Raw genomic sequence first — 27,696 nt, 5'->3', positions numbered from 1 at the left:
AATAATAACGTTATGTGTCTTAGAATATGGCGACACAGAAAACAAATGATTTTATAAAAAAAGTGATTTTATTGTGCAAAAGCCGCAATACATAAAAAAAACTATATAAATTTGGTATCGCCGTAATCGTATCGACCCGCAGAATAAAGCTAACATGTAATTTAGGGCGCACTGTGGATGCCGATAAAAAAAAACAAAAAACGATTCCAGAATTGCTTGTTTTTGGTAATTTCCTTTACCAAAAAATGAAATAAAAAGTGATCAAAAAGTCGTATGTGTTCCAAAATGGTACCAATAAAATCTACAGCCCGTCTCGCAAAAAACGAGCCCGCACACCGCCCAATCAACTGAAAAACAAAAAAGTTACGGCACTAGTAATGCGGTGATGAAAAAACATCTCAATGCGCAGGCCGGAGGGGAACATTCCTTCAGTTTCAGGGCCCTAGTATTTAGGAACTAGGAAAGGGAAGGGACATCGCACATCCGCTGGAAGCGAGGGCGCCCGTATTATACCAGCGCAAAACTTTCCCAGCAATATTTCCCAAACTACGAAGGAGAAAAAGTCCCCAAAAGGTGCAGAGCGTTACAAAAGGGGGAGAAGAAAGAAAACCGTTTATCAGTGTGACACCGGCCTGCGCATAACGGATCGCTTCACAGCGTAACACACATCTATGGATAATTGTATTATTTCCCCCATTATTATACCCTCTTATTATGCCCTGATGTACCCGCACAGATTACATATGCCACCACATTATAAACTGAATACCAGCAAAACTCAAACAAAACTACCAAGCAAAATCCATGCTCAAAATGGCGGTCTATTCCTTCTTAGCCCTACAGTGTGCCCAAACAGCAATTTATGGCCACAAGTAAGGCATTACCATGCCCGGGAGAACCCGCTTAACAATTTATGGGGAAACATTCTCTAGGGGCACAACATCTTGTGTGGTGAATGGGCAGATCAGTGGAAAAATTGCAATTTTCACTTTGCACCATCCACTGCGTATTCATTTCTGAAAAACACCTGTGGAGTCTAAATTCTCACTACATCCCTTGATAAATGCCTTTAGGGGTGTAGTTTCTAAAACGGGGTCACTTTTGTTTGGTACATCAGGGGTTTTGCAAATGCAACATGCTGTCTGCAAACCATTCCAGCAAAATCTACGCTCCGAAAGATAAATACCGCTCCTTTTCTTCTGAATGCTCCCATATATGTAAACAGCTTATTATAACCACATATGGGGTGTTACCGTACTCGGGAGAAATTACTTTACAAATGTTGGGGTGCTTTTTCTTCTCTATTCCTTGTAAAAATGAAAAATGTTGATCTAAAACGACATCTTGTTGGAAAAAAAAATTATTTTTCATTTTCATGGCTTAATTCAGCAAAAAACCTTTGGGATCAAAATTTTCACTATACCCCTAGATGATTCCTCAGGGGGTGCAGTTTCCCAAATGGAGTCAATTTTGGGGTGTTTCCACTGTACTAGTACTACAGGGGCTCAGCAAATGTGACATGGCGCCCAGACACTATCCAAAATCCAAATGGTGCTAGTTCCATTCTGAGCCCTACCGTGTGTCCAAACAGCCGTTTATGACCACATGTGGGGCATTGTTTTACTCGGGAGAAGTTGCTTTACTAATTTTATGATGCTTTTTCTCCTTCAGTCCTTGTGGAAATGAAAAAAAAAACCTAAACCTACATTTTATTTCAAAAAATGTAGATTTTCATTTTTACGGCCCACTTCCAATAAGTTCTGTAAAACACCTGTGGGGTCAAACTGCTCACTATACTCCTAGATAATTTCCTCATGGGGTGTAGTTTCCAAAATGGGGTCACTTGTTGGGGGTTTCCACTGTTTTGTCCCCTCAGGGGCTTTGTAAATGCGACATGGCCTCCGCAAACAATTCCTGCTAAATTTGAGTTCCAAAAGCCAAATGGCGCTCTTTCCCTTCTCAGCCTCGCCGTGTGTCCAAACAGCCTTTTATTACTACATGTGGGGTATTGTTTTACTCGGGAGAAATTTCTTTACAAATTTTATGGTGCTTTTTCTCCTTTAGTCCTTGTGGAAATGAAAAAAAATTAGCTAAACCTACATTTTATTTGAAAAAATTTAGATTTTCATTTTCATGGCCTAGTTCCAAAAATGTTTGCAAAAAAACTGGCCGGTCAAAATGCTTGCTACACCCCTAGATAAATTCCTCGAGGGGTATAGTTTCCAAAATGGGGTCACTTGTGGGGGGTTTCCACTGTTTTGTCCCCTCAGGGGCTTTGCAAATGTGACATGGCCTCCGCAAACCATTCCTGCTAAATTTGAGCTCCAAGAGCCAAATGGCGCTCTTTCCATTCTAAGCCCTGCCGTGTGTCCAAATAACCGTTTATTACGACATGTGGGGTATTGTTTTACTCGGGAGAAATTGCTCTACAAATGTTGTGGTGCTTTTTCTACTTTAGTTCTTTTGGAAATGAAAAAAAATTAGCTAAACCTACATTTTATTTGAAAAAATTTAGATTTTCATTTTCATGGCCTAGTTCCAAACATTTTTGCAAAAAAACTGGCCGGTCAAAATGCTTGCTACACCCCTATATAAATTCCTCGAGGGGTGTAGTTTCCCAAATGGGGTCACTTTTGGGGGGTTTCCACTGTTTTAGTTCCACAAGACCTGTTCAAAGCTGACATGGTGCCTAAAATATATTCTAATAAAAAGGAGACCCAAAATCCACCAGGTGCTCCTTTGCTTCTGAGGCCGGTGCTTCAGTCCAGTAGCACACTAGAGCCACATGTGGGATATTTCCTAAAACTGCAGAACCTGGGCAATAAATATTGAGTTGCATTTCTTGGGTAAAACATTCTGTGGTACAAAAAAAATGGATTCAAAATGAATTTCTGGAAAAAAATAATGAACTTTGTAAATTTCACCTCTACGTTGCCTTAATTCCTGCGCAATGTCTAAAGGGTTAAGAAACTTTCTAAATGCTGTTTTGAATACTTTGAGGGGTGCATTTTTTAAAATGGGGTGATTTATTGGGGGTTTCTAATATCTAAGGACCTCAAACCCACTTCACAACTGAACTGGCCCCTGTAAAAATAGCATTTTGAAATTTTCTTGAAAATGTGAGAAATTGCTGCTAAAGTTCTAAGCCTTGTAACGTCCTTGAAAAATAAAATGATGTTCAAAAAACGATGCCAATCTAAAGTAGACATATGGGGGATGTTAGTTAGCAACATTTTTGTGTGATATAACTGCCTGTCTTACAAGCAGATACATTTAAATTGAGAAAAATGCAAATTTTTGCAATTTTTCGCTGAATTTTGGTGTTTTTCACAATTAAATACTGAATGTATCGGGCAAATTTTGCCAGTAACATAAAGTCCAATGTGTCACGAGAAAACAATCTCAGAATCACTTGGATAGGTAAAAGCATCCCGGAGTTATTACCACATAAAGTGAAACATGTCAGATTTGAAAAATGAGGCTCTGTCAGGAAGGTCAAAAGCGGCCAAAGAGGGAAGGGGTTAAAGTTCTTACCAATCTGTTTATGCGAACAAACTGTTCTGGTGTTTTGGCCCACGGTGGAAGTTCCACATCGGATACTACTGCACCATCATCCATCACACCAAGATTGTACTCATTCACGTTGACAAACATCTCCGGCAGGAAGTAGAATTCAGGAATGAGCTCCTGCAGGAACAATGCAAAAAAGGTCACGGCAACGTTTCTAAAATCAGTTAAACCCATCGAATGAGAAGCAAAAAAAAAAAAAAAGCATAATTACACAAAACTGATCAAGTAGGTCTAGATTACCTTAATATGTTATCCATATACAATACTCCCTTTTAAATATTTGTGAGTAAACTTTTTTACCTTTATATTTCTACTGCATGATTGGCCAGAAATCTGTGCGTGTAACCCCAGCCTTAGAGCTCCTTCAAACTTCTTGGTGTGTTTAAAGATTTCGATAAACTAAAATCGAGAGGCTGACTATATCTTGGGGGTACAGGATCCTAATAGATATTAGGACTCGGAGTATGGGGAAACTGGTTATAATATTGAGAGGATATTAAAATAGGTTGAGAGAAGAACGCTGAAAGGTTATCTGCAAGTCTCATTTTTGATACATAACTATACTTATGTGGGCTATAATTTACCAGTAGAAATATATATTTGTGATTAGAAACAATAGTGTCTCAAGTGCAGAGAACATAGCAAATGTGTCTTACTGCTTTTGGAGCTGTGACAAGATCGCTCTTTACTGGAATAAAAGTAGATCTCCTAAATCAAATGGGATCTGAATAATTTGCATGTTTGGCTATACTTTTTCCATTATGAAGTGTCGGAGGGAAGGGATTAAGATTATGGACATTGTCCACATGGTATTGCCGGATGCTAAAAAAAACAACTTATTTAAGGTATTGGATAATCGGACGCTGCGAAAGATCTAAAAGGCTTGGTCAAAATCGAGAAAAGATATCTTGATTGTGGGAATGCTAGAAATCTAACCTATTTTTCCTTAGGTAGAAGGGTTTTATAAGAAGTGTTACGTCTAAAGAGGAAGGAGACATCTTGGCGAGAGAATTTGAGTACAAATCGTTGGAGTTCAACAGAATTTCATAATGGCACTCAAGTGTCATGGAGACATTTTGTGTAAGGCTCCGGTGCTCATGGGAAGGGGGGTAGATATTTGTCTATGTACGTTCGCTAATGCCTAGAATCTGTTTATGAGGGCTTTATTGCTACATGTGATTGTATTGATCTACCCTTTCTATCTGTACAATACATACTAGAAAATAAAAATAAAAATAAAAAAACACCAAAAAAGTCAACAAAAACTGCAGCACAAGTCACACAAACAGCTGAAGTTACGTTTTATGTTAAAATGGAGGCCTATTGGGTGAAAAATACCCCCCGAGAAGCTTGCTTGTGCCAAAAAACTGGCATTCTGGATAGAGAACACCATATTCTATTGAATACCAGCAAATATCTATCAGACTGAGAATAGGCACTTTAAAAGCCATAAAAACCTGACCTAAATAGTGTGTGTGTGTGTGTGTGTGTGTGTGTGTGTGTGTGTGTGTGTGTGTGTGTGTGTGTGTGTGTGTGTGTGTGCGTGCGTGCGTGCGAATCCAGCCTTAGGCTGAAATGTAATTTAATCATAAGAAACGCAGCAATATTCACATTTCAGGTGCACACGCTACATATTAAGAATAAGACTTAGAATTTGAATATAAATTGTGCAGTCAACCTGGATAACTCTAGATGAATCTCTGATCTGTAACCTATTATACATGAAAAAGTAATATAGATCACTACCTCTAAAATCCACATCCTAACAAAACCGACTGCTGCGTTAGGCCCAGTTCAGACAGTTTTTAAGCTGATTTTGATGCATAAACTGCCTCCCATTGATTTTAATGGTAGGCGGAGGTGTTTTTTCCCTGCTCCGGTTTTTAGCCACTCGTGGTAAAAATAAGCGGCATGCTCTTTCTTGCCACGGTTTCGCCTCTGACCTCCCATTGAAATGAATGGGTGGCAGAGAAAGCGTTTTTCGCAGAGTTTTTTTTGTCCATGGCACTAAGGCTGGGTTCCCACAGTGCAGATTTGCTGCAGATGTTGTATGTGTTTTTTTTTTTTTACAAAACCAAAAGTAAGGCTTTATAGGTATGCTCTCCTGGATCTAATTCTGATTTTGGCTAAACGCGAGAATTTGCAGGTAGGTCAATTTTGAGGCAGATTTTTCTGCCTGCAAAAAAAACTCTGTGAACAGGGCCTTAGGGCTCACACTGAACCCTTTTGGGCACAGTAGGGTTTTTTGAAGATCATCTCAGTGGTGAGACCTGATCTCAGTGGTGTTGTCAATGGTAAACCAGGCTTTCATCCGATAGGGATTAAGTTATTATCACTCTAATCATTTGGAGAAGGTTTACATTAACACTCCATGTACATGCTGTTAAATAAAACCAAACGATCCTGTGAAGAGTTATGAGTATATTTTTTTTATGCTAGAAACACTGCAAATTACTTTAAAACTGGCATTAAAGCATTTCTGGACTTTTAGTATGAAAATAATTCATGGGATAACCTTGTTTATGGAAAGTAAGCTGATACTAAGGCCGGATTCACACAAGCATATGCATTTTGCGCTCGAAAAAACGCGGCGTTTTGCGCGTACAAAATGTCCATAAAAGCTCCGTGTGTCAGCAGCGTATGATGCGTGATTTTCGCACAGCCGCCATCATTATGACACTGTTTTTATGTTTGTAAACAGAAAAGCACGTGGTGCTTTTGTGTTTTCATTCATAGTTTTGACTACTGTAGCACGCATCACGAGCGGCACACGGAAGTGCGTCCGTGTGCGGTTTTAACGCACCCATTGACTTCAATGGGTGCGTGATGCGCGAAAAACGGGGGAAATATAGGACATGTCGCGAGTTTTACACAGCGGACATACGCTGCGTGAAAATCACTGACAGTCTGAACGGCCCCATTGACTAACATAGGTCTGTGCGACGCTCATGAAAATCACGCGGGTAGCAGGGATAGAGGGAATTCAACTCTCGGCACCACCGCTAATCAGAGGTTTGAAGGAGCCGAAGTGCTCATGCGAGCGCTGCTTCCCCGTCAGCGCTCCGGCTGCTCCATACTGTGAAAAGCCTACATGCTTGTAGCTGCGGTTTTCCCAGCATTGAGCAGAAAAAGGGAATGAAGGGGGAGCAGCGCTCGCACGAGTTGCCATCAAATTCGCCAGGGCTGCAGACTGAGGCTCTGATGGCAATGTGAGTAAAAACTTAGACGTTATTAAACATTGTATTGCACTTTTAATAGATAAGCATGTCCTTGTTTTTAAAGGTTTCTTCAAACCCTGTAGAAGTTATATTTTTATTGAGGATTTCAATAGATTGCAAAAACTACCACACATGAAAGTTGGGCTGTTAATAGTAGTGTCTCCCATGCCAAACTATGATGGCACCATGCCTATGCGTACTATTGCAAAACCTATGTCTAGTGTGATTATATCACTTTGCTATGTTATTGGAACACTGCAGGACCCCGTGGACCCGAGGTATAGGGACTAGGTTGTTAATGTATCCTTTGCAACAACCTTTTGCTGTGCCACATATTGATATGAATATACAACATTAAAGAGGCAGATGTTCTTTTTACAGCACAAGTCAACTATTTGCAGGCAAAGTAGAGCATATTTTGTCCCCCTGTAGAAAACATTATAGTCTATCCACTAATTTGGATGTGACAACACATAGTCTGTAATTTTTTTTTTTTTACCTAGTCATACATTTAGTGGGTGTAAAACATTGAAACCATTATACCTTGATGTCTGAAGTGTCACGTTGTGAATTACGCCACGCCCTTGATATGGAAGAAAAAGCTCTGTCAGCATGGTCAAATTTCCCACCTTGGAAATTTAAGAAAAAGGTTGTAAAGGGCTCCTAGAAAAAGTAAAATGATTTACAATGTTACTAAAATTGGTTTGAAAATATAAGAGTGATCAACTTAAAAAAAATGCACAAAATATACACAATAGCAAAACAATTTTAAAATCTCAATAATTTAGTGGATTCATTATGCAGCCGAGGGGTTCAGCTTTCTAATCTGTTTGGGGTCTTAACATGAACATCCTTTTCTACAATGATACAGTAGAAAGTTCTGTATCCTGCTAATGCCCAATAAATTGTTTATAGGTGTGTCACCTATACGAGTACAAGTGCCATTAACACTCTACCTACTCCACACTCACCAAGGGGTCTTTCCCCCTTTAATATATTAAAATGTGTGTTTAATCTTAAAGGGGTATTCCCAACGTAGACATTTATGGCATAACCACTGGATATGCTATAAATGTCTGATAGATGATACTTACAGTTCTGGGTCCCGCACTCATATCGAGAAGGGGTGTCATCCAACCCCCATTTAGCCTGGTGTGGTTGCCTCAAAGTGCCGATAGCTGAGAACTAGCAGAGAGGGGGCCGTGCCAGGCAAAACAGGGTAGGGTACCCCCGCTCTTGATATAGGTGTTGGTCCCAAGGCTGGGACCCACATCTATCAGACATTTATGGCATATCCACCTCTTATTTTTCAGAGGCCTTTTGGAAAATGAAAGCAGCAACCTGTTTGGTTGCCATGGGAAACTACTACACTTTTCACTTTTCCTATGCAACAGTTTTGGTATATTTCCCGCGATATATCTTAATATCTTGTTTTACAATTGTATACTTTGAGGGCGATTTTCGCAGCGTTTTTTACAGCCGTTTTTGGAGCGGTTTTTAATAGAGTCTATGAAAAACGGCTCCAAAAACGGCCCAAGATGTGACCTGCAGTTCTTCGCGGCCGTTTTTCTAAACGGCCGCGTAAAAAAAACAGCCCGTCAGAACAGAACGCCGTTTTTCCTATTGAAATCAATGGGCAGATGTTTGGAAGAGTTCCGTTTCCAATTTTTCGGCTGCTTTTCGGGAGTTTACGGCCCGAAATATGGCCGAAAATAGGCTGTGTGAACATACCCTTAGTAATAGACAATATTGCTGCGTGGACTGCGTATCACTGATATCTTTTCTTTTATGAAGTCCCAATGTTAAAAATACATACTTATAAAATATTGAGGTGGCAAGCTGCACATAAAAACAGACTAGCAAAGGTCTTACAAACTGAACCGACCGTGTGTGTAAAATCTATTCATATCCCTCACAAATATAAGTTCATTTGCTCGGATACTTTAGATTGGTTTAAAAAAAACAACAACATCCTTTTATTTTCCTTCATACAATAAAAAATGCTTTAAAGATTTAAAAGCCTCTTCTTAGTTAAAGAACACTTAAGCCCATATTAGTAGATAATTGCCTAAAATTAGCAAGGCCCCGTAAATTAGATCAAGGATTTATGTCGGCTTGTACCCGTCTAACAAGCTTTAATTAATGGGACGCTGCTAATGCTCTCCCAAAGAAATTACTTTCTTCTAGATGAATTACCTCTTAGGTTTAGCAGAAACATACATTATTGTAAACCAACATGCTATCAATAAACACAATTCCTGATTAATCCAGCAAACACCAACGCATTACGGAGGAGCCTTAATATGGTTGCTTAGCATTATTAGCAACAGATAAATTACACTGGCTACAGAGCAATGCAAATATACTGGAACAAAGACCCTGAGATGAGGTGTTGGAAGAACAATGCCGCCATAAAATAACAGGTACAGTTCTCAAAAGAAAAGAAAAACTTAGAGAACAAATAGGATTGGATCTTTGATTTATTTTTTTTAAAAAACAAAAACAACTGCACCATTTGCAGACGAAGTAATAATTTAAAAAAATAAATAAAAAAAAATCAACTTAATGGACATAATCAAACGGGTCTGTCTCATTAAGACATTGGGGGATATACACCAGTCTGAACATAAAGATAGCTGGAGTAAGTGCATTTTCACACGGCTTATTTTCAGGCGTCTTTCAGAGCGCAAAACGCTTGTATTACGCTTCAAAATACACTTGAAATACTAAAGAAAAAAAAAAAAGAAGACAGGGGATTGTCTCATCACAATAATCTGAGTACAGTACAGGAAGTTTGTATTAGAAAAAGAAAAACCAGAAAGGCCTGTAGAGAGGGCACCCAACTCTAGATTTATAAAAATATCAAAATTTATGAAATACACCTGCAAACCGATTAACATTGACATATAACTTCTTGAAACGTTTTACGATCGAATTTTCTATTAACACTTAAAAAAAATAAATAAAAAAAAATGACTCAAAATATGCTTCTAAAACACGCTTTAAAATACACTTGCAAAAATGAAAAACGTTTTTAAAATAGCTGCAAAAACACCTGGCTTCAGAGGCTGTTTTCTCTTGAAATCAGCCTCATATTTTTTAGCCCGAATATATGCTGTGTGAACTTACCCTAAGATGTGTCCAATTCATTAAGAGGTGTACGTTGTCTCTGGCTGTTCGTGCATCTGAGAGGGAAATCTACACCAGCTACAAACTGGCATAGATTTCTACTATAATTTATGTCAGCTTCTGGCACAAATAAAAGTTAATTTCTTGGGCTGCGGCAGCGCGTTCCGCTTTAGCGAAGTCCTTCCCACATTTTGGAAAAGTGGAATGGACGGTGTAAATGCATCAAAACCGGTGTACAAAAAGTAAAATTCCACGATAGACCTTTATATAGGGAAAATGTATAGTCAGAAAAAACTTCCCCCATCAATGACAGCTGATCGCTGGGGATTCCAGGAACCAGAGCCACAGTAACCCACTGATTGCCGTATCAGCTATTTCCACATAGTTACATATGGCTTCTCATTTGCCTTCGGGGTCCAATTCTCCAAGTATCAACACAATAATTACATTGGAGAACATGTACCATATTCCAAACTTAAAATTCTGCCTTCATCTTTTTAAAACCACCTCGAGCATGACGTGGTTCAATACAGGACATATTTGAGTAAAGCCCTATAACAAACGAATCATAGTGGTCTTTGAAAATGATCCCACAAAAATACTTACCATTCTTAAAAGCCAGCTGAGTACAAAGCTTGCAGTAGAGTAGTGTGTGCCATAGTGAAATTTTGGAACTTGTTCATCCTCCCAGGACTCATAGCGCTCAGCAAAGAAGGCTGCTCGCTTGGGATTCAGAGCTCCAACAGGCTGAAAGATATAAAGAGATCTTGTTTTTATTCAAAAAAATAAAAATTTTTTTAGGCAGAAACAATACTAGATTGATTAATGGCCTTAACATGGCTTTAAAACGGCACCCTGAGCTTCTTGCAATTACATACATAGTGACAAAGGAGTGACAAGAACACTGAGGTGGCTCCCTAGAGACATCAGAAGAACAACTGAACATTAGAAAGGGACAGTATAACGCAAAGCTACAGTACAAAAAGCTAAATATAATGAATCCCATGAGAAGTTCACGATACGGCATGGGAAATAGTGCTTTAAGTACAAGTATGTGTTGGTACTGTATATGTAACCTGAACAATAAAAAAAAAAGAAGTTTAAGTGGTATTCATACAGTAAAACCGTTTCAGAGAAAAACTGCCCTCGTTGCCAAACACAGCCAAATCAGAACAGAAACTCCCATAACTTTCACTCCAACCTCCAAGTCATATTCACAGTTCTAGGAGTCCAGGAGGCGGAGACCTATGTTGCAGCTTCCAGACAGTCATTGCACTAAAGGGCTGATCTAACGGCCTTCACCTGCAGCACCGACATAGAAGAAGCACTGACATAGAAGAAGAACGGACATAGAAGAAGAACGGACATAGAAGAAGAACGGACATAGAAGAAGAACGGACATAGAAGAAGAACGGACATAGAAGAACGACGGACATAGAAGAAGAACTACTGACATAGAAGAAGAACTGACATAGAAGAAGAACTGACATAGAAGAAGAACTGACATAGAAGAAGAACTGACATAGAAGAAGAACTGACATAGAAGAAGAACTGACATAGAAGAAGAACTGACATAGAAGAAGCACTGCTCTCCAGGGAAATGCTTTGAAAAAAATGAAGTCCCCAATTTGCTATCCCGTAATATACATTTTTGATAACGTGGATTTGCAGACTTTGCATATAATGCTGAAAGTTACATCAATTTCTGCATGTGAAGCCACCTCTGCACTAATGGCCAGGCTGTGACATTTTAATTCTAAGGGTCAGCGAAAGTTCCAGCTGCAAGATTTTCCCAATCTTACTATAATGGCATGTCTAATTGACAAGTTATAAGTATACTTTGGGACATATCCTTCAGCTCTGTAGAGCTATTATCTTGCTTTTCAAGTAAATACAATATATATGGTTACAACAGTGTTCCCGTCAGTGCTGCCAGAAAGGATCACATGAAGCAGTCAGTGCAAGTACATGCAAACAGCACAGTCTGAACAGGGAGCAGCAATATGTTTATTATTCGTTATTCCTTCTATCAAATATATTAAGTACTATTCGGGTATGTTCACACGCCCTATTTACGGACGTAATTCGGGCGTTTTACGCCTTGAATTACGTCCAAAAATACGGCTCCAAACCTGGGGTTACGATGTTCTGTGCACATGGGCTTTTTTTTTACGCGCCGCTGTCAAAAGACGGCGCGTCAAAAGACGCCCGCGCCAAAGAAGTGCATGTCACTTCTTGAGACGTAATTGGAGCCGTTTTTCATTGACTCCATTGAAAAACAGCTCCAATTACGTCCATAATTGACGCCGCGAAAAACGCGAGTACGAGCAATTACGTCTGAAATTCAGGAGCTGTTTTCGCCTTAAAACAGCTCCGTAATTTCAGGCATATTGGACGCTGCCGTGTAAACACACCCTTAGTCTAATTCCCTAGTACCTCAGACAGCAACAAGAGGTGGGCTGGGGAAATCACTGTAAATATGAGATAGACAGACGGACAGTTATGAGATAGACAGATAGACAGACAGAGACAGATAGGAGTAAGATATGAGATAGCAAGATAGATCGATAGATAGATCGATAGATAGGATACACAATAATAGGCCCCAGTCAAAATATTAATAAGAGCCGATGTGGTTAAGCATAGGGCAAACCTATCAGACGCTGACAGTGGAGAGAATCATTTGCTTCTGGGGTTAAGTTTTGGGGTTTTTCGGAAACGGGACCATGAGCAGACACAAACTGACACCGACGGAAACCAGAGGTTTCCGTCTCCATCACCAATGATTTCAATGGTGACGGAGCCGGTGTCCCTGGTTCCAGTTTGTCTCTTGTGCACCGGATCAGTCGTTTTGCTGGATGCAATTGCTATTGCTTCCGGCAAAACTACGGATCCGGTGCAAAAAAAACACGGGCACCGGCTACGTCACCATTAAAATCAATGATGATTGAGACGGAAACCTCTGGTTTCCATCGGTGTCAGTTTGTGTCTGCTCAAGGTCCCGTTCTGATAGAAACCTCAGACGGAACGTCAGAACGGGACCCCAACGCAGATGTGAACATAGCCTTAATATAACAAATAATATTGTTTTTATTACATCAGTAGTGTACAGCCTTTTTTTTAAAAAAAAAACAAAAAAAAAAACCTATGAATCAATAGAAGAATTTCTGAACCAAATTAAATGATAATTCATGTGTTCTACTGCAGCTCATAATCTCTAATAAAACATTGAGATTAATATTGCATGGCCTATATAAATCTAAGAATTATGCCAATACAGTCTCAAATACAAACTCCAAGCCATAGCAGAAATATTTAATGCAAATGACTTGCATTTGTTATCAGTTTAATTACGACAGAAATAATCCTTTCCTTTAGGTGTTTTTTGCTCTTAAATAGGTTTCAAAACTAGAAACAAGAGAAAGAGAAAAAAAATCTAGTGTGAGCTTAGTCTACGGGTATATTCAAAGGCAGCAAATATTGTGCTATGGCTGTATAGGAGTCTTACAGTGTTAACATTCTCTGATGATCAAGATAGAAGTCAATTTATAGTTGCCAAAAATGAAAAAATATTGTTTTTTATTTTTGTAAACCTGTTTTTAACAATTATCCAGAAAAGCAAAGCCAACAATGAGGTTGGGGGAAGACAAAGGGAGCCACAATAGGGAGGAAAGCCTTGGGTCTAGGGCTGGTGGTTCTCCATAAAAGGTGGTTCCAGAGAGTCATTGAAACAAAAGCCACATGCCCTCGGGCAAAGATCTGGGCAGGTAGGTCAGTGCTTAATTATAATTTCTTAGACACTCACATAAAAAAAAATATTAAATAACCATTGCCACTATATAAATGGAATCTTTACAAAACCCTCCCTTTGCGACTATTCATTAGAATGTCTATTATACAAATTGGTTCAGACTGATGCGAAGTAACAAAAGATGTGGTTTGTAGGTGACCACGCCAGATCTTCCGGGTCCTTTGGAGATTCATCATGGTCACTAACATTGGTTTGGTCTGCCAGGGAGAAGACGATTATAGCCGGGTCCGGCTTGTGAATTACATGGTAAGTTTAGTTGTTCTTGTTTTTTAATGATACAACATTGAAGGTGTTCGGAGTGGGGGTGTTTATGTTTACTTCTCAATAACATCCTGACTGGATTAGATCTTAAATTCGATATTTATGTAAAAGCACTAATATAGTCCATTCGATATTTATGTAAAATCACTAATATAGTCCATTCGATATTTATGTAAGGGACTAATATAAATATAGTCTATTCGATATTTTTGTAAAGCACTAATGTAGTCCACAAACTAGTTTCTGTAGCGTTTATAAATCTGAACATTTCATGTAGTAACCCAATACTGGCCAATGTGATATGTTGGCTAAGGTTAGTTATAGGATACATGTTGCAACCATCAGTCCGCACAGCAGGGAGTTAATAGGAAATAGAATAAATACTAAAATGCAATTCTCCCCACAGCATTTTAACAAATGACTATGTGCCTCGGAGCTCTTGAACTGCGCACCCACCTCTAATCAATGGTTATAGAATTACGCTTCTTGGAGATACCACTAAAACCAATTAGGACTGATTTTGTTGCCTCCTGTGAAAACAGCAGCATGCACAGATCGATGCTGGCACAGAACCTGCACTATTGATTCCTGATGTAATTGTTATAGTTCCGCTTTTCATGCCGGCTCGGACATTCTTCAACTCTCATTTACAATTGAATAAAGAAAAACAAAAAAAACGCAAAAATCCGGCCTCTAGATAGAAGAATAAAAGAATAACTATACAGTAAAAAAGGTATAGCCGGGCTCTGACAATGACACACTATCAGCTTACTCAGAGAACTTACAGTGGGAATACACACTTTGAATTATACATAACATGAATGCGCTGATTTATTGTAGTAATAACATCCACCTCATTAAAAGATTCTGCTTTGCTGCCGTTGGAGGGTTACATATTGTTTACTGCTATAAATTAATGGCCAGGCAGAGAAAATAGTGCAAACCCTCGAACAATAGATCTGCTGTGACAGAGCCGTACATCATAGCTTCCTCATAATAAAATGGAGACAATGTATTGGGCTAATACATTTTACAGTGCTGGCCTATATTTTCCTGACAACTGCTATAAAAGATGAGGCCATTCCGCTATGTTTTAATACACCGTAAAAGCAGTTTACTGAGCTCCAGTACCGTATGTGGAAGCAAGCCACACCATAAATATTTTAGACTGCTTAATTAAACTTTTTTTTGTTTAATTAGAGAGGCAAAAATCAGTGAACTGGTGGTCTGGGATACAATTAATTGATAATAACATATTAAAGAATATCAATTAACTGTTTATTTCCTCGCACTAAGTGGTTGAAATGTGTAGTGAAGCGGTATCTTAATTGCAGTTTCTCTTGGGGAATGTTTCCAGGTAACTAGTACATGATACAGGAAGCTTGTCAGCCTGTCATTGATCAAGCCTGCTCATTATACCTCTTTACTAATGTACTTTTTTTTTTTTTTTTTTAGCACATTTGACAATAAAAGAACTGCAAAGCATTGATTTTAATGAGAAATGTGTAATGCTCAAATTCCCCTGCGGTGGCGCTGCAGGGAATTGAACAATTCGCTTCCCCCACAGATTACAGCGGATTGCTGGTGGTTCCAATGGACCTGAACAGATCATGAGACTATTCCGTGAATACATGATTTTGTCATGCTATGGACCATCAGAAGATGCTGAAATTATGGACTTTAAAGAGGCTCTGTCACCAGATTTTCAAACCCCTATCAAACGAGCATTTTTGGCCAAGTTATGACCATTTTTATATTTATGCAAATGAGCCTTTCTTATGTACAACTGGGCGTGTTTAAAGTTATGTCCAACTGGGCATGTATTGTGTGTGTACATCTGGGCGTTTTTACTTGTTTTACTAGCTGGGCGTTGTGAATAGAAGTGTATGATGCTGACGAATCAGCATCATCCACTTCTCTTCGTTACACACACAGCGTGTCCTCGCTCATCCGACGCGATGAAGTTCCTGTGGGAGGAAGTGAGTGACGTCACAGCGTGATCTCGCGAGAACACGCTGTGTGTCTGTGCAATAAGAAAGGCTCATTTGCATAAATATAAAAATGGTCATAACTTGGCCAAAAATGCTCGTTTTAAAAAAAAACAAAACATGTTACTGTTATCTACATTGCAGCGCCGATCTGCTGCAATATGAGATAGGGATTTGAAAATCTGGTGACAGAGCCTCTTTAAGTGCACAGGGAAAGCAGTTGTATTATTTTCTTGGCCTAAAAACCTAATTCTTTGGAGAAAGTATAATCTCGCTACATCTAATGCCCATGGAAAGAAAAAAAAAAAAAAGTCACAATCCCATTACTACATGCTGGACTGAGGGCTCGACTGATAGCGGGTCCTGTGTGTGTCTCTACGCTCAGGATTACCATAATATCGAACACATCTAAGTTCAAATATATTACAAAAGTTCAAACCACCCCTTTCCATTTTCACCCAAAATTATGTAAGCAATAAAATAAACATAATTGGCATCACTGGGTCCGTAAAAACTCTGAACTAGTGAAATATCGCATTACGTAATCCGCCAGGTAAACACCGTAGAAATAAAAACAATCACAATGCAAACATTGCTGTTTTTTTTGGTCACCTTGCTTCCCCAAAAAATGGAATAGAAAGTGATCAAAAAGTTATATGCACCCAGTATGGTGATCCATCGATGGAAAAATATGGCGACACAAACACGTGAAAGTACATCATGACAATAGTAAATAAATTTGGTATCGCCATAATCGTATTCACCCGCACAGTGGCAGGCGAATACGATTAACAGTTAACATGTTGTTTTTACAGCACAGTGACGCCCTAAAAACGAAACCCAGAGAACAAAATGAAGGAATCAGTTTTTTTCCCATTCCACCCCATACATTTTTTTTCCAGTTTACCAGTACATTATATGGTACCATTTAATGGCACAATTAAAAACAACAACCTGTCCCGCAAAAACCAAGCCCACATATGGCTATGTCAACGGAAAAATCAAAAAGTTATGGTTTTTAGAATTTAACAATGGAAAAACTCAAATAAAAAAACCTAAAAATAGCTGTGTGCAAGGGGTTAAATGCAATCTGCAATAGCGTATACACTGGACAGTGATCTGCACACACAGTCCTAGTACCTTACCACATAGCAGTGGAATTCTGTGCTGCTTATATGCAGACTCTGATCAAATTAGACACAAATACATAGGAAGAATCCAGATTGAGTTTTAATCAATGATGCCAAGTATCTCTGAATAAAATTGTTCTTATAGATCACCTTACTTAACTTATTACCTCTATTCAGCGTTGCAGGAAAAGGGTATTTTGTGTCTTTATTAGTAACATATGATCACTTCAGTCCAAACTGCCTCCCCAACAAATGGTGGGGTGCCTTGCAATTTGAGGAGCATGGTTCTAGAGAGCGGCGTTCAATTGCACAGAGAGATGACTGAGTGCGATTACCTCATTATTCACTTAGCACTACTTCAGCCTACTAAAGGCCCTTTCACACTGGGCGATAATCAGGCAGACAAGTATTCATAGAACGCTCTTTCACCATAATTGCCCAGTGTAAACAGGGCAGCGATCAGAAGATTAACGAGCAACCACTCAATCATCTGCTGATCGTATCGTTTTAAAAAAATAAAATATTATTGTTGTCGGCAGCGCATCTACCTGTAAACAGGGAGACGCGCTACCGACATGATAACGTATGGGGACGAGAGATCGGAGTTACGACGGCTCGTCCCCATACATAGCTCTGTGTGACACGAGCAAATGAGTGCCGATCAACGATGTCTCGTTGATCGGCACTCGCTGCACTGGCCAAATATATTGGCAGGTGCAAAAAGCCCTTAACCCCTTGAGGACCAAGCTCATTTTGGCCTTCAGGACCAGTCCCATTTTTTCAAATCTGACTTGTCACTTTATGTGGTAATAACTTAGGAATACTTTTACCTATCAAAGCGATTCTGAGATTTGGTCGATAAATTCAATAATTATTAGTAAAAAAACACCACAATTTAGTGAAAAATTGCAAAAATTTGCATTTTTATACATTTTAACGTATCTGCTTGTAAGACAGATAGTAATACCACACAAAATTTTAGCTAATTACCATCCCCCATATGTCTACTTTAGATTGGCATTGTTTTTTTTAAAACAACCTTTTATTTTTCTAGGATATTACAAGGCTTAGAACTTTAGCAGCAATCTCTCACATTTTAAAGAAAATTTCAAAAGGCTATTTTTACAGGGGCCAGTTCAGTTGTGAAGCGGCTTTTAGGGCTTTATATATTAGTAACCACCAGTAAGTCACTCCATTTTAAAAACTTACCCCATCAAAGTATTCAAAACCCTTAACCCTTAACCCTCTAGACGTTTCACAGGAATTGAGCAAAGTAGAGGTGACATTTTCAAATTTCATTTTGCAGAAATTCATTTTAAATCAATTTTTTTTTGTAACCCAGAACGTTTTACCATAGAAATGCAACTCAATATTTATTGTCCAGATTCTACAGTTTTTATAAATATCCGACATGTGGCCCTAGTGTGCTAATGGACTGAAACACAGGCCTCAGACTCAAAGGAGCACCTAGAGGATCTTGGGGCCTCCTTTTTCTTAGAAAATATTTTAGGCACCATGTCAGGTTTGAAGGGCTCTTGCGGTGCCAAAACAGTGGAAATCCCCCAAAAGTGACCCCATTTTGGAAACTACACCCCTTGAGGAAATTATCTAGGGGTATAGTGAGCATTTTGACCCCACATGTTTTTTGCAGAAATTATTGAAAGTAGGCAGTGAAAATGAAAATCTACATTCTTTCAAAGAAAATGTAGGTTTAGCTAATTTTTTCTAATTTCCACAAGGACTAAAAGAGAAAAAGCAACGCAAAATTTGTAAAGTAATTTCTCCCGAGTAAAACAATACCCCATATGTGGTCATAAATGGCTGTTTGGACACACGGCAGGGCTTAGAAGGGAAAGAGCACTATTTGGCTTTTGGAGCTCAAATTTAGCAGGAATGGTTTGCGGAGGCTATGTCACATTTGCAAAGCCCTTAAGGGACCAAAACAGTGAAAACACCAAAAAAGTTACCGCATTTAGGAAACTACACCCCTTGAAGAATCCATGTAGGGGTGTAGTGAGCATTTTGATCCCACAGAGGTTTCATAGATTTTAATAGAATTGGGCAGTGAAAATTAAAAAAAAATTCTTTTTTTTCAATAGTTGTAGCTCAAAATTTTTCATTTTCTCATCAAATAAAGGAAAAAAAGAACCTCCAACACTTGTAAAGCAATTTCTCCCGAGTACGGCAGTACCCCACACGTGGTCATAAACTGCTGTTTGGGCACACAGTAGGGCTCAGAAGGGAAGGAGCGCCATTTGGCTTTTGGAGTACAGATTTTGCTGGATTGGTTTCTGGGCGCTGTGTCGCATTTGCAAAGTCCCTGTGGGAACAAAAAAGTGCATCCCCCCCAGAAGTGACCCCATTTTTGAAACAACACCCCTCGAGGTATTCACCTAGGTGTGTAGTGAGCATGTTAACTCCGCAGGTGTTTGGCAGAAATTACTGTGCAATCGATGTTGCAGAGTGAAAATTTGATTTTTTCCATAGATATGCCAATATGTGGTGCCCAGCTTGTGCCACCATAACAAGACAGCTCTCTAATTATTATGCTGTGTTTGCCGGTTTTAGAAACACCCTAATCTTTTGCCTGGACATTCGACCAGGCTCACGAGTGAAAGAGTACCATGTAAAATTGAGGCCTAATTTGGCGACTTACAAAGTATTGGTTCACAATTGCAGAGGCGCTGATGTGAAATAATAAAAGAAACCCCTGAGAAGTGACCCCATTTTGGAAACTACACCCCTCAAGGCATTTATTAAGGAGTATAGTGAGCATTTTCACCCCACAGGTCTTTTCCATAAATGATTGCGCTGCGGAAGGTGCAAAGTAAAAATTTTAATTTTTCCCTAGATATGCCAATTCAGTGGCAAATACGTGGTGCCCAGCTTATGCCACTGGACACACACACCAAAAATTGTTAAAAGGGTTATCCCGGATATGGCGACGCCATATATGTGGAAGTAAACTGCTCTTTGGGCACGCTGTAGGGTTCAGAAGGGAGGTAGCGCCATTTGGCTTTTGGAGTGTGGCTTTTGCTTGGTATTAGTTTTGTTTGGAGTATTACTGGTGTTTCCGTTTATAATGTGGGGCATATGTGAGCTGGGCAGAGTACATCAGGGGCATAGTGAGGTGGTATAATGATAAGGTAAAAAAAATAAAAAATAATCCATAGATGTGTGTTACGCTGTGGAGCCAACCTTTATGCACTGATAAATGGCCTTCCTTATCCCCCTTTTGGTCCACACTCGGCACCTTTGCAGTTTGGGGAATTTTGTTGGGATGTGTGGTCCTGGTATAATATGGGCGCCCTCGCATCCAGCAGATATGTTTGGGCCCTCCCATTCCTGGCTCCCTAATTTTAGTGCCTTGATAATTCGCCTCTTGAAACAGAAGAAATGTTCCCCTCGGGCTGCACAACTGGATATTTATTTTCCCTGACTTATTGGAGCCTTAACTAATTTTATTTTTTCATAGACGTAGCGGTATGAGGGCTGTTTTTTTGTGGGATGAGCTGTAGTTATTATTGGTACCATTTTGGGCTACATGCGACATTTTGACCACTTTTTATCCTTTTTTTTGGGGAGGCAAGGTGACAAAAACAACAGCAATTCTGCCATAGTTTGTTAGGTTTTTTTTTTATACAGCGTTCACCATGCGCTATAAACTACATGTTAACTTTATTCTGCGGGTCAGTCCGATTGCGGCAAAACCTAATTTATGGCACTTTATGTTTTACAACTTTTTGCACACGGACTGCATTTATAGTGACAAACATATTTTTTAATTTATCTTTCATTATTTAACCCGTTAGCGACCGGCCCATAGTGTTTTTACGTCGGTCACTAACGGGCCTTATTCCGATGCAATAGACTTTTTACGCCGCTGCTTCGGAATAAATAAACAGTGCAGGGAGCTGTCAAATCTCCCTACTCTCAGCTGCCAGAGGTAGCTGAGGGCGTCCCTGCTCGACCGGGTGAGATCGATATTAGCATCGATCTCACCCGTTTAACCCCTCAGATGCGGTGCTCAATAGCGTGCACCGCATCCGAGTCTCGAGTGTCTGTGTCTCCGATGGCAGCCGGGGGTATAATAAAGGCCCCCAGGTCTGCCTGTAGTGAATGCCTGCTAGGTCATGCCTCTGGCATGACCTAGCAGATGCCTGTCCGTTTTACACAGACAGGCATAATACACTGCAATACAGAAGTATTGCAGTGTATTATAAACGCGATCAGATAATCGCATAGTAAAGTCCCCTGGTGGGACGAGTAAAAAAGTGAAAAAAAAAGTTACAAAAAATAAAGTGAAAAAAAAAACATGAAAAACCCAATTTTCTCGCTTACAAACTGCTTTATTATTAACAAAAAAAATGAAGTAAAAAAGTTACACATATTTGGTATCGCCGCGTCCGTAACGACCCCGACTATAAACTTATTACATTATTTAACCCGCAAGGTGAACGTCGTAAAAATTAAAATAAAAAAACATGCAAAAATTGCTGTTTTCTTTGAATCCAGACTTAAAAAAAATATGATAAAAAGTGATCAAAAAGTCCAATCTACTCCAAAATGGTACCGATAAAAACTACAAGTCGTCCCGCAAAAAAAAAGCCCTCCTACAACTGCATCGGCGTAAAAATAAAACCGTTACGGCTCTTCAAATATGGAAACACAAAGACAAATAAAAGTAGTAAAACATACAAAAACTATACAACTTTGGTATCGTTACAATCGCAACAACCCACTGAATAAAGGTATTGTGTTATTTATACCACACGGTAAACGGCGTAAATTTAGTAGCAAAAAAGTGTGGCGAAATTGCTGTTTTTTTCTATTCCAACCCCCAAAAAAAGTAAATAAAAGTTAATCAATAAATTCTATGTACCCCAAAATGGTGCCATTAAAAATTACAACTTGTCCCGCAAAAAACAAGACCTTATACAGCTATGTTGACGCAAAAATGAAAAGGCTATAGCTCTTTTAATGAGATGATGGAAAAACTTAAAAAATGGCTTGGTCATTAAGGTCTAAAATAGGTTGGTCATTAAGGGGTTAAAACACTATAATAAAGCACAAAATATTCACTCTTAGAAAGAGTTTTTTAAAGAATTACAACAACATTCTGTAGAAAGAATGACTGTGGCAATGTCAGTAGGCCTGTAAAACACTCCAGTAGTAATCACAGTATTAAACCGTGTAATGCAGAAGCCTAAACCTCGTATCCAACACTCCACGCCGTTTACTGCTTCGTCATATTGTGCGCTCCATTTTATCTATTGCTCGGATAGCACTGGAATCCTTCATGTGGCACTCTGCATAACTATGAGCAGACATTTCTACAAATTGCAACAGAATATTGTCCAGAGCAGAGCTAGTATTTGTGATTTACAGACAACTGAAACTGCATCACATTAGTAAGAACAAAATAGAATAAATATATATATATATACATATATATACACACATATATATAAAATAGATTTTACATACTTTTTATTTTTTTTTACTTAGAAGTCTGTTTTTTGCAGCATATACAGAAAGGAATTCCTTCACTAAACATGTGCACAGTCACATAAACAAGGCTTTAGAAAAATATGTAAATAATTCCTTTATATACACTACAAGAGCAATATTAAAATCTAAGGGTATGCGGCAGCATGACAACAATCCAAATACTATCAATTTAATATACATGTCTACTAACAATGTCGTATGGTGTTACCGTACTACTATCGTACTGTCATTGTGAAATTAGTATTTTGTAGAATGTCAATAACCATTGAATAACTCTTGCAGGCACTTTTGTATTATACAGCTACAATTCAATTCTGTGGTCTTCCAAGGAATACTGGATTTTCTATATTATTGGATAAAGTTTAACAAAAACAAAGGAAAATTTGAACGTTCGAACAGTGACCTCCATACATATCCTCGGCAAGTAATTCCAAGACTCCCTGCTGTTGGTGCTTTTAGATTTCAAATTTGGACCCGAAAATGTTGGCTCATGGGCCGATCCCAGATTAAAAGTAACTTTGGGACTACAGATCCGAGATTTTTGGTAATCTTGATTCTCAATAATTAAAATATTTTTATGTACTATGATCAAATATTTTCATGCCCCTGATAAGGCTATGAAATGGCCCTTATATCTCTAGCTCTGAATGGACTATATATATTCTAAGCTCTTGTACTGTGATCTGTCTCCACTTTAGTCACTAGACGCAGGTCTGTCTCTTATCTAGCCTTGGTCTTTAAACTAGACAGACAGCTCTTGCAAGCTTTCTCGTTCCTCAGCTTCCAGCCTCGCTCTGGTGTCTGCAGTTCAGGGGTGTCATCCATAATATAAGTCGTCATAAATATATAAAAAGGGGAAATCTGAATCCACAGACAAAAGCATCATTTATAGACTGACTGGCGAGTCTCTCCATGCAGAAATAGTGAACAAGAGGCATCCCCATTTACATCTAATACTATATATTAAATTGACAATTTCATGACAATGTGTCCTGTACCGTGCTTCATACTCCATGTTACAAAAATTAAATGGCCAGGATTTTTCCACTCCATTTCATGCTTACTGGAATAGCTGCTTGCATTGATCCGCCAAAAATTTGAGACAGCTATTGTAAATGACGTCTTGGTGGTCTCTTACTCCAATCAATGAATTATCACATTAATAATGCGATTATGCCGATGGCAAGCGACTTACTCATCGCTATACCCAACCGTATTTATTGGCTGAATCCATGGTCTATTATGTTTAACTCATGGATGTCCTGTCACTGACACTAAACTAAGAACAATGGTGGGACGTGTTCAGCGATAGGGTGATATAAACAACATGTTTATCCTTCATTTTCATTCCGTTCATACAGCTGCAGTAAAATGTAATTTTACTCTGTTACGGATTAGCACATACTCCATGCTAATCTGGAATTTGATTCTAATTAAAATAAATGTTTAAATCCTTAATTGTGTTCTGGTCCTAATTTTTATTTTAAAAAATTATCCATTGCCATTTTAATCTTTAATCCCATTAGGAGTATAGATTCAGAAGAGAAAGAGTGAGCAGTCTGAAATAGAGATGAAGAAGTGTAGAAGTAGAAGGTTTGAGGTCTAGATGTGTTTCAGGAACCAAGGACAAGTGGAGCTGTGCACCAGTAAACTAGATTTTTTTTAGACTGTACACCAATTGCAAATTGGTTTTGAATTCTTGTTTTAAATTTTTAATATTCTGGATACTCTGATAAACCTGAATTCAATTGGTTCTGGAGCATGCCAGGTTATTGGAAGTTTACCTTTAGGGATAGAGAGTCCAGTGGGCGGCCTCAACAAAATAATCACAGCCTTCCTTCTGTGAGTGTGAACACAAAAATAACTGCTAAAAACGCAGTACACCGCCAATGGTCGCTTTAGGATCAGGAATTGAAATAGATGAATTATAGGTTATACTGTGTCTTTTTTTGCACACTACTAAATATATATCAATCTGTTCAGCTTCTTCTGCTCTATAACATCCTGCTAACAGATCAGACTGCATGTTCTACCCGACAGGTTCCCTTTTAGGCCTGGATCACATACACCATTTTGATGCAGTTTTTGATGCAGTTTTTGGCTCAGCTCTTTGAGCCAAAGCCAGAAGTGGATCAATAGGATAGAAAGGTATAAAGAAAAGAATGATGCCTCCTTTCTTTTGTGTTGACTCCCGTGTTTGGCTAAAATATCTGAGACAAAACCGTGTGTGCGATCCTAGCCTTAAGGAATTGTGTTTTAATAGAAAAATCTCAGCTAGGTAAAATATGGATAAAAGAATACATAAAGTAACAAATTATTTTGTTTAAGTGAACAAACTATTTTGATTTTAGAAGAAATTAGAAAATTTATTTAAATCGCAATTAAATAATAACTTTGATTCATGAAACTGGCCCCCTTAGAATCAGGAGTAATACATAGTAATACAGAATAGCTGCTAAAAAGAATTCAGAATACCCAGTAGGTTCTCTAATAGTCAACATCGAGCTACGGACTACAATTAACACCGGTCTATAATCTGGGAATAAGAGTAAGACTGAACTTTTTTGTAGCCTGCGGCAAGTAGCAGATAGAATTTAATATTCCACTGGAATCCCTGATGTATAAGAGAGATACAGATCAATCACAAAATACAATCTGAAAAGTATCTTGAAGGATGGAGAAGTACTTGAGCTTTTAGGGTCAATTCACACAGTTTTTATGCGCCGACTTTAAAACGGAAACCACATCGGAATCAGCGACCAAAAAACGGCTGAAATCGCATCCCATTGACTTCAACGGGAGGCAAAGGCGCTTTTTTTCCCATGCAGCATTTGGCTGCTCGCAGAAAAAAAAAGCACATTGACCTCCCATTGCAATTAAGTGTGTGTGTGTGTGGGGGGGGGGGGTCAGAAAAAAAACGTGCCGTTCGTTTGAGCATTTCTCTGCTGCATTTTGCCTGCAGTCCTTGGATTAGATTTAACGGCGGTGAGCAAAAAACGCTGTAAAAAATAAATAAAAAGGCATTAAAATAAAGCTGGCTGTTCAAAATTCCTTCAGAAATTCTGAGGCAGATTTTTTCTGCCGGCAAAAAACTCTGTGTGAACTGACCCTTCTGGACAATTTTATGATTCTTTTAGAAAAATTTAAATACTCATGCCATATAACCAGCAGTGTGGATTCTTGCCTTTCACAAATCACATGCAAATAACCTACAGAACAAAGTACCAAAAGATGACACTATTACATTTATCAACTGTCTGACCTAGAATCGGCAAATATGACACGTTCTAGTGGAAGGTCTATGATCAGTCATTGTTAATTGGCTTATGTATAATACTTGGTCTCTGTTCACAGTGAGTGTCAAGAGTGTTCGCTTCCTCCGTGTCCCTCGACAGTGCAATTAATAAAAATGATGTCGGTAACAACCACTGGAAAAAAAACACCCACGCTTTAGAATGAATACATTTGTAAATGTGGCCTGGGCATTTTATCTGAATACCATTTAGGGAGTTGGGAAAGAATTGTCATCTAAAATAGCTCATTTACAAGAGTTTTGTTTTACCGGTCTCTAAATGAATACAAAGAGAATATAATAGATTGAACTTGACAGTTTTATATCCTTTTTTTATACCTTATTAATTAGTTTAACCTTTTTTGTTCTGAGCCGATTGACGTCTTACTAAATATAATCTAAAAAGGATTTGTACTTTCCCCTGCAGTAAAGGAAAGTGCTCATTGGTTACTGAATATCACCTGTCACACAGACATAGCCTGTAACTGTGGGATAGGGGCCTGTATTACCCATGAGTGCGTTCCTCTGCAGTCAAGGCACATAGGAGGAATAATGGCCGGCAGTGGAAGGGCTTAAAATACTATTTGTGCTGGCCCTCCCATTTATAAACAATGACAGCAGATTGCCCCCCAGAACCGTAAATGAACGGCATAGCAGGCATCCAACGGTAACGGCCAAGATCAAAGATAATTTAGATCTCGGCCATTTATCCGCTAAGATGCGACTGTCAACAGTGTGAATTATTTATTAATACTTAATAGTGCTTATTAACCCTTAAGTGTCCAAGTCATTTTTTTTTTCATTTTCGTTTTACACTCCCCACCTTCTATGAGCCATAACTTTTTTTATTTTTCCATCAATAGAGTGGTGTTCGGGTTTGTTTTCTTTATGTGAGGAGTTGTAGTTGCTACTGCCACCGTTTAAAGTACCATATAATGTACTGGGAATTTAAAAAAAAAATTTGAAGTGGTGTGGAATCGGAAAAAACTGATTCCTCCAATTTCTTTTGAGTTTCGTTTTTACATCTTTCACCATGCGGTAAAAACGACAAATTTACTTTATTCTTCTGGTCAACTCAATACGATTACTGCGATACCATATCTATATAGTTTTTTTTAATGTTTTACTCCTTTTACAAAGAATAAACTATTTGTTAGAAAAACAAAATGGTTTTTTTCCCCCATATTCTGAAAGCCATAACTTTTTTTATTTTTCCGTGGATTGAGCGGTGCGAGGGCTTATTTTTTGCGGAACAAGCTGTGGTTTTTATTGGTACAATTTTTGGGTACGCAAGACATTTTGATAACTTATTAAAAAAAAATTCACCGCTAAGTTGACATAAAATCATCGATTCTGGCGCTTTCGATTTTTTTCTTTTTACGGCGTTTATTGTGCACATTAAAAAATGGTATATTGTAATAGTTCGGACTTTTACTGTCGCAGCGATACCAATTTTGTAAATTTTTTTAATTTGTACATTACTTAAATGGGAAATGTTTGTTTTTTTTAACTTTAAAAAAAATAAAAAATGTCACTACTAAAAACGTTTAACTTTTTTTTTTTTTTACACATTTTATTAGTCCCCCTAGGGGATTTGAACCAGCGATTTTGCAGTATATTGTCATTTTTACAGGCATCTGTTAAGCCATACCACAGGCAGGGCTTAACAGAGGCAGAGTGAAGGCAGACCTGGGGGCCTTCATTTAGGCCCCTGGGCTGCCATAACAACCATAGATGACCCTCGATCGTACTATGGGGCCACCGATGAGCTGTCAGAGGAGGGCGT

The 27,696-nt window shown here is 38.6% G+C and overlaps 1 protein-coding gene across 2 annotated transcripts in view; it reads right to left on the bottom strand.

Annotated features, from left to right (window-relative positions):
• The window catches only part of LRBA (LPS responsive beige-like anchor protein), a 641,245-nt gene that overhangs the window by 174,308 nt on the left and 439,241 nt on the right, over positions 1–27,696 (bottom strand). For both annotated transcript variants that reach the window (XM_075860361.1, XM_075860360.1), the window contains exons 44-46: positions 10,524–10,664; positions 7,332–7,451; positions 3,535–3,687 (exon numbers count right to left, since the gene is read on the bottom strand). In XM_075860361.1, the coding sequence (XP_075716476.1) occupies positions 3,535–3,687; positions 7,332–7,451; positions 10,524–10,664 (414 nt within the window). The remainder of the gene's footprint in view (positions 1–3,534; positions 3,688–7,331; positions 7,452–10,523; positions 10,665–27,696) is intronic.

This window comes from Rhinoderma darwinii, chromosome 1 (genome assembly GCF_050947455.1).
Source record: "Rhinoderma darwinii isolate aRhiDar2 chromosome 1, aRhiDar2.hap1, whole genome shotgun sequence".
In the NCBI taxonomy this organism is placed as follows: Eukaryota; Metazoa; Chordata; class Amphibia; order Anura; family Rhinodermatidae; genus Rhinoderma; species Rhinoderma darwinii.
This window is presented reverse-complemented; position numbering and strand designations above follow the sequence as displayed.